Source organism: Dipodomys spectabilis, unplaced genomic scaffold (genome assembly GCF_019054845.1).
Source record: "Dipodomys spectabilis isolate Male_0828 unplaced genomic scaffold, ASM1905484v1 ptg000067l, whole genome shotgun sequence".
Lineage (NCBI taxonomy): Eukaryota > Metazoa > Chordata > Mammalia > Rodentia > Heteromyidae > Dipodomys > Dipodomys spectabilis.
Genome location: NW_024870744.1, coordinates 7,383,330 through 7,396,507, shown reverse-complemented (window position 1 = coordinate 7,396,507; position 13,178 = coordinate 7,383,330). Strand labels below are relative to the sequence as shown.

The window sequence follows — 13,178 nt, the reverse complement described above, 5'->3', positions numbered from 1 at the left end:
CTTTCCACAGCATCTCTTACCTTCAAAGGCAGGAGCCAAAGGGAAAGCCTGGGGGCCAGGGGCCAGGCGGCTGACTGTCAGGTCACTCTCAGTGCCCCCTCGATGGTTCAGCATGCAGGTGTACACTGTTGAGCCTAGGATAGAAGAACCGAGATCTGTGCCAGCCCTAGAGCTGCTGGCCTCAAGGTAAGGCAACCCAGGGCCAGAATCTGGAGAACCCTGGCCAGAATCTGGAGAACCCTGGCTAGAATGTGGAGAACCCTTATCTAGAATCTGGAGAACCCTGGCCAGAATCTGGAGAACTCTTATCTAGAATCTGGAGAACCCTGACTAGAATCTGGAGAACTTTTTTGTCTAGAATCTGGAGAACCCTTATCTAGAATCTGGAGAACCCTGACTAGAATCTGGAGAACCCTGACTAGAATCTGGAGAACCCTGGCCAGAATCTGGAGAACCCTGGCCAGAATCTGGAGAACTCTGGCTAGAATGTGGAGAACTCTTATCTAGAATCTGGAGAACCCTTGTCTAGAATCTGGAGAACCCTGGCCAGAATCTAGAGAACCGTTATCTAGAATCTGGAGAACCCTGGCCAGAATCTGGAGAACTCTGGCTAGAATGTGGAGAACCCTTATCTAGAATCTGGAGAACCCTTACCTAGAATCTGGAGAACCCTGGCCAGAATCTGGAGAACTCTGGCTAGAATGTGGAGAACCCTTATCTAGAATCTGGAGAACCCTTACCTAGAATCTGGAGAACCCTGACTAGAATCTGGAGAATTTTTGTCTAGAATCTGGAGAACTTTTGTCTAGAATCTGGAGACCCTGGCTAGCATCTGGAGAACACTTGTCTAGAATCTGGAGAATGCTTGTCTAGATTCTGGAGAAACCTGGCTAGAATCTGGAAAACCCTAGCTAGAATCTGGAGAACCCCTGAGTAGAATCTGGAGAGCCCTGGCTAGAATCTGGAGAACCCTGGCTAGCATCTGGAGAATGCTTGTCTAGAATCTGGAGAACCCTGACTAGAATCTGGAGAACCCTGGCTAGCATCTGGAGAACTCTGGCTGCCAGAGGCTGCTTTCCTCCTGAATTGCCTGGACCTGGCTTCTCCCTTTCACCCTCATCTCAACTCATCTCACTGACAAGTTCCTAACCATGGGATTTCCATCTCAGCATGGTACCTGGACAGCACAAGTCCCTAGCAAGATCTGCAGAGTAAGTGGCAACATGGATGGACAGTGGGCAATAACTGGTGGATAGGGTAGACAATGGACTGATGTATGGATGGGTGGAGGGATAGATGGATGGATGGATAAGTGGATGGATAGATGGGGAGGGATGGGGGTAGATGAATAGATGGGGATAGGATGTGGATGGATGAGTGGAGGGAGGAGGGGGAGGTGATAAATGAATGATGGGGTGAGGAAGAGGTGCATGGATAAGTGGACGAGGAACGGGAGAGGAGACAGGCAGGTACATGGGTAATGAGCAGAGGCACAGTAGGGTAGGAGAGGAGGAGGAAATGAGGTGTCAGGTGGCAGATGGGTAGAAGAGGATGCATGCAGACAGATGACAGGTGGGTGATGAATGGGTAAGGGCAGGCTGAGAGGCACAGAGGTGAGTGGGAGGTGTTTGTGGGAGTGACAGGTGGGTACTGGCTGGTCGGTTGACCAGATGGTCATTGTTACAGGCCCCTTTCCAGTGTGGCTGCATCCTCATAGAAGGAAAATGGCAGAAGAAGGCCGGGTGGCATCAGAGGCAGATGGCAGAAATGCCTGCTAGCCAATCAAGAGTATGGCTTCCCACTGCACTGACCGGAAGAGGCAGGAGGGGCCCTGGTGAGGCCTGGCTGGTGCCTCTGCTAAGCATCCATGGCCTGCAGGGTCAGGAGGTGAGCTGTGGCACCTGTGGCTGCTCTGTGAAGCCACTGATATGTCTGTGGAGCTCAGTGATGGCATCCACGGGAAACAAACACCAATGAGGGCGTGTGGGTCTGGGGATGGGATAGGTGAGTAAGGAGGTAGGTGGATGGGTGACAAAAAAAGAAGCGAATCTCCCAAATAGTACATGGAATGTAGTGTGCTAAAAATTATTCAATATGTATCCAAAATTCAAGTGTAGCTGAGCTCCCAGGAGTTATTATTCTGGCAGCCCTGTGAGAGGCGGGACCCCAGTGGGCCAGAGATGCTGCCCAGGGCCTGCCACCATGTCTACCTACCAGCAAAGGAAGAAGGAAGCAGAAAGGGAGGAGAAAGAGGAGGGAGGGCAGGGTGCAGGAAGGAGGAAGGTCCCAGGGCAAGGGCCTGGACGTGGGGCAGAAGAGGCTGGACAGTGGAGCTGAGCTGGGTCCAGAAGAAGCAGCTATGGGCTCCCATATTCTGCCAGTTCATCTGTATGCCCGGGCTGGGTCTGTGGAGCTCCATCTGGGGCAAAGTATGAGAAGAATGTGGGCTACCCAAGCCCAGCCCCATACCAGGGGGTCTGTGGACATCTGCAGAGAACAGCCAGTCTGCAGCCTTCCCGGCATCCGCACCGAGCAGGTAGAACTTCCCGAAGTAGGACATGTTGAACACAGCAGCGGCCCCCCGACAGGCCAGACACTCCTTCTGGATCTGCAAAGTCCCATGGGATGAGATTCAGAGGCCTTAGGGGGCCCTGCCCTTTAGCCTGTGGGGGGGGGCAGCTCTTCCTGAGCCTCGCTCCTGCCCAGTCCCGCTGAGAACATCTCGGGACACACTGTTCCCCAGCACAGGGGAATAGGACTGGCGCGGAAAACTCAGAAGCCCTAATATCACATCAAGAAGACTCTTTGAGCACCACAGAGTTAAATTCAAAATCAGCAGCAGAGGAGAAATTAGGAAACCCATGAGTACATGGGAAACAAACAAGATATTCCTAATGGGAAACTCACGAGGGCTATTAGAAGCTACTGGGGGAGAGATGAAAGTGAAAAACAACTTGCCAATGCTCGTGGTGGTAGGAGGGGGTGCTCGAATATGCTTCATTGGAAAAGAAAATCTCCAACTCACAGGCAACCTTGCATGCTGAGGAACCAGGAAAAGAGCAAACAGAAGAAAAGAATGACAAGGCCTCAAGCAATGGAATGAAATGGAATGAAAACAGAAATGGCAGCTGAGCCAAAAGTCAGCCCTTGAAGAGATTAACCAAACTGGCATACTTCTAGTTAGAGAGAAGGACCCAGAGAGAAGGCTCAAAGTAAAGTCCACCAAAATAAGTATCAAGAAATGGAGACTAGAGGGAAGGGTAGGGCCAAGGAGAGAGGGGTGTTAGAATGAAGGGGGGAGGTGGGGGAAAATGAAAGCAAGAATTCATTGTATACACCACAGAATTAAGAAATGTAAGAGAAGGGATGAGTCAAAGGGGGTGAAGATGTTCAAGTGATGACACAGATCAAGATGCACTGCACACAGTGCATTGTCTTGTTAAGTGGCAAAAAAAAAAAATCAATACATAACCTAAAATTAAAGTAGGGAAAGAAAAGGGTGAGTTAGGAGGGGCAGGTGAGAATGTTGGAGGGGTAACATCGATCTAGATGTGTTGTATTCATCAACTGCTTTGGTGAATGGCAACTCCTTCATACAACCACTGAAGATAATAAAAAACTATTCAAAAAACCAAAGCAAACAACAACAAAAAGATCAGGGGCTGCTGTGGCTCCCGTCTGTCATCCTAGCTACTCAAGAGGTTGAGATCTGAGGACTGTGGTTCAAAGCCAGCCCAGGCAGAAAAGCCATGAGACTATTATCTCCAATTAATCACCAGAAAACTGGAAGTGGCACTGTGGCTCAAGTGGTAGAGCACTAGTCTTGAGCTAAAGAGTTCAGGGACAGCATCCAGGCCTAGAGTTCAAGACCCACGACCAAAAAAGAAAAAAAGAAAAGGAGTGGAGGAGGAGACATCACTACCTACCCTACAGAGGACTCAGAACTACATAAGGAAGATTGTAAGGAAAGAACTTCCTGGAAAGACTGAAATTGGCTGAAGGGCAGAAAATGTTCCTGGAACCTCACAAAAAGAGGTTCAATGGGTTCTTCTAGAATCCCCACACAGGAATGTATAGCCCCAGATGTCTTCAGGGGCACATTATCCCAACATTTTCAAAGAGCCAGGTGCCAGTGGCTCATACCTACAATTCTGGATAATTGGGATGCTGAGATTGAGGAGGCTCTAACTTTCAGGATAGCTTAGGCATACACTCAAGATACCTTCTACCCAGAAGCAGGGTGCAATAGCACATGCCTGTCATCTCAGCTGAGATCTAAAGGATCACAGTTCTAAGCCAGCCTAGGCATAGAAATCCATGACACTCCATATCAATGAAAGAGACTAGAAATGGTGGCGTGTGCCTCTTACTCAGCTGCAATAGGAAATATAAAATAGGCAGCCTGCAGTCTATGCACAGGCCTGGGCAAGAAGCAAAGACACTAATGATATGGTGGAGGACATAAAGATGGAATATGATATTTGACTTGGATTATGTAAAATGGATACTGAATGGTTTTAAGAAATAAATGTAAGTGTGCTGTGGATAAGATTTCCCTAGTAACTCGTTATTTTAGCTAGTTACTTTAGCTAGTTACTTTAGCTAGTAACTGTAATTGTAACTCTGCAACTCCGTAACCCTGTCACTCTGTAACTCTGCTTCTGCTGTTTTCTGAGCAATGCGAGCCCTAACCCAGCAGAACCATCACCCACCCTTTGTTCTATTCCCCTGCTTCCCACAAGCAAAACCTTGGCGGGAAATTTAAACTTAAGGCATGCATTTCTTGTAACAATCATTGGCCAAAACCAATACCCAGCCTCTCCCTTTCCCCGCCCTAGTCCCAAATGCTTAAAAGCTGATGTAGACTGGCCCGCAGGGCCATTTCCTGGGATCCCAACTCCAGGTGCAGTCCTGGCACACCAGCACTTTTTGCTCAATAAAATCTTTTACATTTTCACTGCGGACTGTCTCACTGCCCCTCCCCACTACACTATCTCCAAATAACCAGTGCAAGCCAGGCACCAGTGGCTCACACCTGTAATCCTAGCTACTCAGGAGGCTGAGATCTGAGGTGGATCATGGTTTGAAATCAGGTAGGATAGTCTGTGAGGCTTTTTCTTTTTTTTTGTCAGTCATGGGGCTTGAACTCTGGGCCTGGGCGCCATCCCTCAGCTCTTCAGCCCAAAGCTAGCACTCTACCACTTAAGCCACAACACCACTTCTGGTTTTCTGGTAGTTTATTGGAGAGAGTCTCACAGCCTTTCCTGCCCAGGCTGGCTTTGAACCTCGATCCTCAGATCGAGCCACTGGCACCTGGTATCTGTGAGACTCTTGTCTTCAGTTGACTACAAAAGGCTAGAAGTGGAGCTGTGGCTCAAGTGGTAGAGGGCTAGCCTTAAGCACAAAGCCTTAGAGACAGCACCCAAGCCCAGAGTTCAAGGCCTAGGACTAGCAAAAAGACAAAAGTGCAAAGAAAGGACTGGAGGTATGACTCGATGGTAGAGTGTCTGCTTAGCCAGCACCAAGTCCTGAGCTTGGACCCCAGGACTGCTAAGAATAATAGTAATAACAACAATGCTCCAAGGAAGTAATGCCAACTCTTCATAAAATGCCCTAAAACAACGTAACAGTAAGAAATGTTCCCCAATATGTTTCAAGTGACCAGCAAAAACAAAAAGATAGAAGTGATGCAAAAACAAAAGATAGAAGAAACTACAGACCAATGCCCTTAAGGCTAGACGTAAATACCCTCAATAAACATAGCAATCAAACACAAAGGGAGGATGGAAAACCACCATCCACATGAGGTTTGTTTAAAGCCCCCAAATCAGTTCACACAACATACTATCTTAATACAATAAAAGACAGAAGCCATATCACTGTCCAACAGAGGCAGAAAAACGATCTGACAAAGTCTTCCTGGCCAGGATAAAATCCCACAGCAAAGGAGAAGCAGGACAGGCCACAGCCTGGCAAACAGCACCTGCAGAAGTCTCGCCAACAGCACACCGACGGTGTTTCACCCATGGCCCACAGCCCACACTATGGGCAGGAAACACAGTTTATCCACCCTCACCAACCTCTGCTCCATACCTCAGTGGATGCCCTGGCCAAGGCAACTAGGCAAGAAAAAAATAACAAAGGCATCCAGTTTGAAAAAGAACTAAAAATTCCCTCCTTTTGGACGACTCAGGCAGGTAAATGCTGGAACTAGCAGTTCAACAGACTGAAGGATACAAGATCAATGTACAAAAAGAAAAATAAAAAAGATCTATTGTGCTTCTCTATATGAACACTGAGCAATCTGGGAAGGAGATGAAGAAAATAATTCCATTCACAATAGCATAAAAACTAACAAACATGCTTTGGGATTCAATGGATAAAAGAAATGCCAAATATGTACTCTCCAGTCTAGAAAATGTTTTTTTGAGGGGGTTTAAAGATCTAAGTAAACGGAAAAAACACCCCAAGCTCACGAAATGGGAGGTTAGCTATTGTTAAAGTGACAACACACCCAAACCGGCATGCAGAGAAAGCACAATCCCTGTCAAATCCCAGTTGTCTCCTTTGCACACACTGACAAATGGAGCCTTAAAATTCTCTGGGGACCAAAGTATCCAAAACAAGTTTGAAGGAGAAGAAAAAAGTTGGAATACTCATGCTTTCTGATTTCCAACGTTCATACAAAGTTTCTTACAAACTTCTTACAAAGCCCAGTGCTGGACGGCCCTAAGGACGGATATGCAGATCAACGGTCCAATGGAATAAAATTTGGAGAGTCTGGAAAGAAACCCCTTGTATTGATGTCAAATTAGCTTTCCACAAAGGTGCCAAGGGATTTCCTTGAGGATTAAGAGCTTCTTGCAGGCAGTATTGAAAAACCAAGATGACCAGCTGCCAGAATGAATCACCAGGAAGGCACTGGTGGCTCACGCCTGTCACCCTAGCCACTCAGGAGGTTGAGAACTGAGGATCATGGTTCAAAGCCAGCCCATGAAGAAAAGTCCATGAAACTCTTATCTCCAATGAACCAGGAAAAAGCTGGAAGAACTGGGGCTGAAGTGGCAGAGCACTAGCCTTGAGCAATAAAAGCTTAGAGACTGAACCCAGGCCCTGGGATCAAGTCCCAGGATGCTTGCACGCACATGCATGCGAGCACACACACACACACACACACACACACACACACACACACAAGAATGAAGTTGGACCCCTCCCTCACATCAAGCACAAAATTTAGCTCAAAATGGATCAGAAACCTAAGAGTTAAGTAGAAAAAATTATAGTAATAAGGGTTAACACGAAAGCCTTCAGAAGGAAACATGGAAGTAAATGTGTTTGGTGTTGGATTAGAGTCCGACACACAGAACGCCAAAAGCATAAGCAAGAAAATGGGGAAAAGGAGATGAGTGGGGCATCACCAAAAGTTTTAAAAGTCTAAAGCCAGTCAAAGGCACCTGCAGCGCGGATGACCCTGAAGAGGCTTGAGTATAAGCTCCCCCCTGCAGACACTGCCGGCTTCACAGAGTGCCCACCACAGTGCCTTTGCTGACACTGCCGGGCTGCAGAAAAGTCCAGCTTCCTAGGTGTCTGCTTGCTGTCTGCGGCGCTGGGGAGCCGCCAGTGTGGAGACCGTGTGCGTGTTTCACGGCTCCACGCGCTTGCGGAGGCCGGATGAAGTAGCGCAGCCAAGCTGGCATCTCCCCCAGCTCCCACATCCTGGAGGGCCGGGAGTCCCGCAGCTCGGCGAGCTGCAGGTGTGGAGGTGCCAGACGCAGCCCATGCACTCCCTGGAGGCGGCTGCCGGGGACTGGGCACTACGCCGGCCCGCCAAGCTGCCAACCTTCTGGAGAAACAGTCCTCCGGGTTCCGTCTCCGAGGCCTTGGCAGACAAAATAGATGGTCCCTTCCCTTTGAGGCTGCCGGGGTGTGCAAGATGCAAACACACAGCCCTGGCTGAAGAAACGTGGAGATTCTGGGGTGTGGGGAGGACCTGCCTCAGCCAGGGGCCTTGAGCAGCGGGCACGGCCAATCCCACCTCCTCTGGGCACCAGGACCCCCTGCCACGCTCCCCAAGCTGTCCTGGTCAGTGGGAGACAGGCCTGGACTGATGCCTGTGTCCTTGACCCTGATGTGCAGAGTCAGGGCGCTCGAGCAAGGGGCCGCCAGCCTCACCAGCCCACTAAGAGCTGGGGTTCTGCAAACAGTCCCCACCGCACAGCCTCCTCTGCTGGTTTACCAAGAAGGGCCCACCCAGGGTCTGATGCCTGGGTCAGCAAGCCCGCCTCATTCCAAACCCACTCCGCTACAACTAGGGGTGGGAGCCCTCTGGGGGCCCCAGGAAGAGGAACCCCTTCCCTCACAGAGCTCACACAGCCTTGGACCAGAAAGGCTCAGAGAAGTGAGGGCCCTGGCCTGGGGCCACACAGCCTACCCAGCATGCTCTGCCTCACCCCTGCCGCTGCAGAAGCACTGACACCCAAGCCCAGCTGTGGCAGAATTGAGGTGCAGAAGATGAAGGGGAGCGGAAGACATCATGCCGTCACTGTGGCACTGAGGCAGAGCGGAGGGCGTAGGAGGAAAGACGAGGTGCTGGCAGGGCCCGCACCCCTGGGCAGCTCCACGAGGCCTCTCCCGCGCGAGGGTGGGAGGGGCGGTGCTTACCACGTGGTGGTGGGGCGGGAAGTCGAAGGTGTACTCGTCCTCCAGCAGCCGGCTGTAGGCGTGATCCTTGTGGGCCGGGTGCCCATAGGCCCCATAGTAGTCGTAGTCAAGGACCTGGGGCAGTGGATACTCGCATCATCCATTTCCTTCCTTCCTTCCTCCTCCCTTCCTTCCTTTTCCCTCCCTTCCTCCTCCCTTCCTGCCTTCCTTCTTCTTCCCTCCTTTCTCCTTCCCTCCCTCCCTCCCATCTTTCTCACCGCCCCAGTCCCTGGGTTTCTGCTCCTTGTGACACCCTTGCTCCTAACGCTGGCACCTGGCAGGTGTGAGTGACAGCCACCGCCTGCTCCCAGGTGAGAGAGTGTGAGGTGGACATGGAGGGGGCCCCCTGCTCCCAGCCCAGCCCACAGAGGCCCTTCCCCTCTCCCGAGACCCCCGCAGGACACCCCGACAACTGCCGGTGCCACCAGCAGGCTGCCCCAGGCTGGCTCTGGGTGGTCCCGAAGCCTACCGATCCAGACCCTAAAGTATTCTGATCCCACCCTGTCCCCCAAGCTGTTAAAAACGCCGGCTGAGACTCGTGGGATCAAGGCAGGATGTTATGTGGCTTCATGGTGGAGTGCTTGCCTAGCATCCATGAGGCCCTGGGTTTGATTCCTCAGTGCCAAAAGTAGCCCTATGGCTCAAGTGGTAGAATGCTAGCCTTGAGGAAAAGAAGCTCAGGGACAGCGGCTCAGGCCCCGAGTTCAAGCTCCAGGATTGGCAAAAAGAAAAACAAACATCAAAGGCCGAGGTCCCCAGGCCGGCCTCTGTGCCCGGTCCTCGGGGACCCTGGGGCAGGCCCAGGGTCCACCTCTGGCTGCGCCTCCCCTGTCGACCCCCGAAAGCCGATCACACTGAGGTGTGATCCTCCTGCCAGCCGGCCTCCTGCTGACAGAAACCCACAGCTGGAGGTGCCAAAGACCCGCGGAACGTGGGGCTGCTCCTGCCACCTGGGGACCCTTCCTCCCTTCCCGCAGGGGGCAGACTGGCGCTCGGCCCAGGCAGAGCCCCGAAAGCCCGGCCCGGTGAGGATGGGGCTCGGGCCTGTGCGCCCACAAGGGCGCTGGGCTTCGCACACGGGTGGGCCTCGGGCCGGGGTGGGGCGCAGCGGGCTGGTCTGGGGCGGGGGTGGGGCCGGCAGCCTCCCCGGGCCGCACTCACCGGAGCCGCTCCGCCGGGGTTGAACCATCCGGGTCGCTCCCAGCCCTGCCGCTCCTGGAACACGCAGCCTCGTCCGAGCAGCTCCTGCGGAGACAGCGCCTTGGCTCCCGGCCTGACCCGGTGTAGGGCGCAGCAGGCCCAGCCCACTGGCACCCAAGGCGGCAGAGGACCGCGAGGCCCGTGCTCAGCGCCAGGCCCCAGGGCTCGCAGAGCCTCGGTCACCCCGCCGCCCCCAGGCGCCCGCGAGCGCCCGCCGCGGCAGGGGAGGCTGGGGTACCTCGTGCAGCGGGTCCCTCCTCATGTTGCGCCCCGCCAGAGGCTCGTCGTGGGGGAAGACCATAGAGTAGTTCTTGGCGTAGGACTCGTGGCTGCGCTCCCGGATCCAGCGGGGGTGGTCGGTGAGCGAGTGGTGGAAGCGCCTGGCACCGGGAGCAGGAGGCGGGTCAGCCCTGGGGACAGCCTCGCCGCAGGGCGGCCACGCCCCTGCGGGAGGCCACGCCCCTAGAAGGCCACGCCCCCCGAGAAGGCCACGCCCTGCGGGAAACGTCCCCTAGGCTAGACACGCCCCTCCATGACCACGCCCCCGTGGGTGGCCCCCAACACCAGCCACGCCCATGCAGAACACCCCCCCCCCCCCCAGGGAGACCACAACCCTGCAGACAGGCCCCCAATGCCGGCCACGCCCCTGCAGGCCCAGTGTGTGCCTGGGCCCCCTGCAGGCCACACCCCCAGGCCCTCTTCTGGAGTCCTCTCTAGCATGGATCCCGAACCTGCGACCTCTGCTCCTCACCTGCGACCTCTGCTCCTCACCTGTGATTCCCCTCCACCATAGCTGCTGGGCAGTGGGCCACTGGGAACCCACAGCCCAATGTGGTTCTCACTCCCAATAGGGCTCTGGCCTTAATCCTGTCACCCTGTCTCTGAGTGACCCATGGGAGGGAGGGCTTGGGACTACAACAAGACCTGGCAGAAGTCAGGGTCAAGGATTTTTTTTTTTTGTCAGTCATGGGGCTTGAACTCTGGGCCTGGGCGCTGTCCCTCAGCTCTTCAACTCAAGATGAGTGCTCTACCACTTGAGCCACAGCACCACTTCCAGTTTTCTGGTGGTTTATTGAAGATGAGTCTCACTGACTTTCCTTGCCCAGGCTGGCTTTGAACCTCGATCCTCAGATCTCAGCCTCCTGAGTAGCTAGGATGACAGGTGTGAGCCACTGGCGCCCAGCCGAGTAAAGGATCTTTAGGGGAGCTAGGGTGTATCTTAGGGGAGACTAGGATGTATATGAGGCAGAGAGAGAGTGTGTGAGGGAGAGAGTTTAAAGACAGCAGCACAGCTAGGCACCTGTGGCTCATGCCTGTAATCCTCGTGACTCAGAAGGCTGAACTGAGGATTCCAGTTCAAAGCCAACCTGGGCAGGAGATTCTTATCTCCAATTAACCAGCCAAAAGCCAGAAGTGGAGGTGTGACTTAAGAGGTAGAGGACTAACCTTGAGTAAAAAGGCTAAAGGACAGCACCCAAATCCTGAGTTCAAGCCCCAGTATCAGTGTGTGCATGAGCATACACACACACACACACACACACACACACACACACTCAGAGCAGCGGCCTGTAGAACTCTGGTCCCCTTCCCCCTCTTCCCCTCCAGCCATTGTGGAGGTCATTACCTTAATGACTTCTCCGCTGGGCCCCCAGAGTCTGAGATTCGAGGCTGAGTTGCACCCCTGGGCTAGCTGGGGGCCCACTGTTGTGCCTGGGGAGGACCTGCAGGACCAGTCCTCACTCACGGCCCGGGCTGTGCGTGCAGCCCTGCGGGGAGCTCCACCCTGCACCCCCGCTCTCTCTGAGCCCAGAGGCCTGCGGCACACCTGCAGCCTGGTCTCCCTGCCGGTGTGGGGACAGGCCACCCACCAGCGTGACCACCTAGCATCCAGGACACAGCTGCTGGGTCCAGGCCAATCTGCAGAGCCTGAGGCTGGAGTTGGACCCCTGCCTGCCAGGGCTACTCCCAGCACTAGGCCACCCAGCCTCTCCCCTGTCCCTGTTCTCCATCCCTCCCCACCAGCCAAGGGTCACTCACACTCTGACCCCAGCAGCCACCATCTCTCCAGAGAACCCTGTCAGAACCACCCTGGGGCTGACCAACTACACGATTCCAGCCAGTACGAGGTTCTGATAGAGCACGTGGCTGCCGACAGCGGCCCTGAATAACAGTGCTCCTCCAGGAGCGCTTACCCAGTGCAGACAGGGCTGAGAGCCGTGTGCAGATTCTCCTGGGTATCTCATACCCAGTGCAGACAGGGCTGAGAGCCGTGTGCAGATTCCCCTGGGTATCTCACGGCTGCTTATGCAAGGCCCGGCTCACGTTTGAGGGCCCCAGGCTCAGACAGGTCCCATAAGCAACCAACACTGAACTGGGAGCTGCTAGAGGTGGCAATGAGGCCCCCGAGGGTCCTAAGAGGAAGCCTGTATCCACCTCAGGAGGAGGCTGGAGAAGGAGGCCTGAGGCCCCTTGGCTGTTGGGTCAGTCTGTGGTCATTCACCATCGGGCCCACGGAGCCAAGGGACACCTGCCAGGCAGCCCCCAGCTGCTCTAACAGTGCTGGGAGGGGGTGCTCATTCTACCCTGGGGAGGGACAGGGGAGGGGGCAGGGAGGGGTGGGGCGGGACCCTCAGACAGCTGTAGACACTGCCCCTGCCCATGGGGGCCAGCAGGGTGCAGCCCTCAGCTCAGCTGAGGGACATGGCCGCCGTTTCTGCCTGAGTAATGGCAGAGCCAAAGCCAGAGCCACCTGCTACGCCTAAGACCTCCCCTGGTATCAAGAGTGGTCCACACCCCTGGCTGGGTGGTTAGGAGTGGGACCCAGCATGCCTTGGGGTAGGCCCCTGTCCACATTCACAGGAACACAGCTCAGAGAAGGAGATGGCTGCTCTAGGCTGCCTGGCTGGGGGGAGAGGCCAGTGGCCTGGCCCGGATGCCACCTGGTGCCCAGTGGGCCCTGGACCCTGCAGGTGGCTGGGGGCCCACGGCTGACACTGGCTTTTCCCCGGGCATGTCCCTCACTGAGCTCCTGTCCTATTTGTAGGATGGGGGGACAGGCATGCCTCTGACCTTCGGGGGTCATAAGCAGGCGGCAGGCCAGCGGAAGACAAGCACGAAGGAGGTGTGATCGGTGCTGAGTCTTCTCCTTTCTTTTGACGCTTCCCTTCTGTTTCCTCGCTCTGTCTCCCTCTGCCATGGGGGCTTCCCGTGTCCCCTGGCTCACGCCTGGGGAGGCTGACCCTCTTCTGAGCACTGACCGCCCCGGGTGACCCTGG

The 13,178-nt window shown here is 54.4% G+C and overlaps 1 protein-coding gene across 2 annotated transcripts in view; it reads right to left on the bottom strand.

The window, feature by feature from the left end:
• Sardh (sarcosine dehydrogenase) overlaps positions 1-13,178 on the bottom strand; it is a 50,577-nt gene that overhangs the window by 19,724 nt on the left and 17,675 nt on the right. For both annotated transcript variants that reach the window (XM_042680925.1, XM_042680924.1), the window contains 5 exons: positions 10,142-10,283; positions 9,865-9,948; positions 8,665-8,778; positions 2,470-2,608; positions 21-134 (listed from right to left, as the gene is read on the bottom strand). In XM_042680925.1, the coding sequence (XP_042536859.1) occupies positions 21-134; positions 2,470-2,608; positions 8,665-8,778; positions 9,865-9,948; positions 10,142-10,283 (593 nt within the window). The remainder of the gene's footprint in view (positions 1-20; positions 135-2,469; positions 2,609-8,664; positions 8,779-9,864; positions 9,949-10,141; positions 10,284-13,178) is intronic.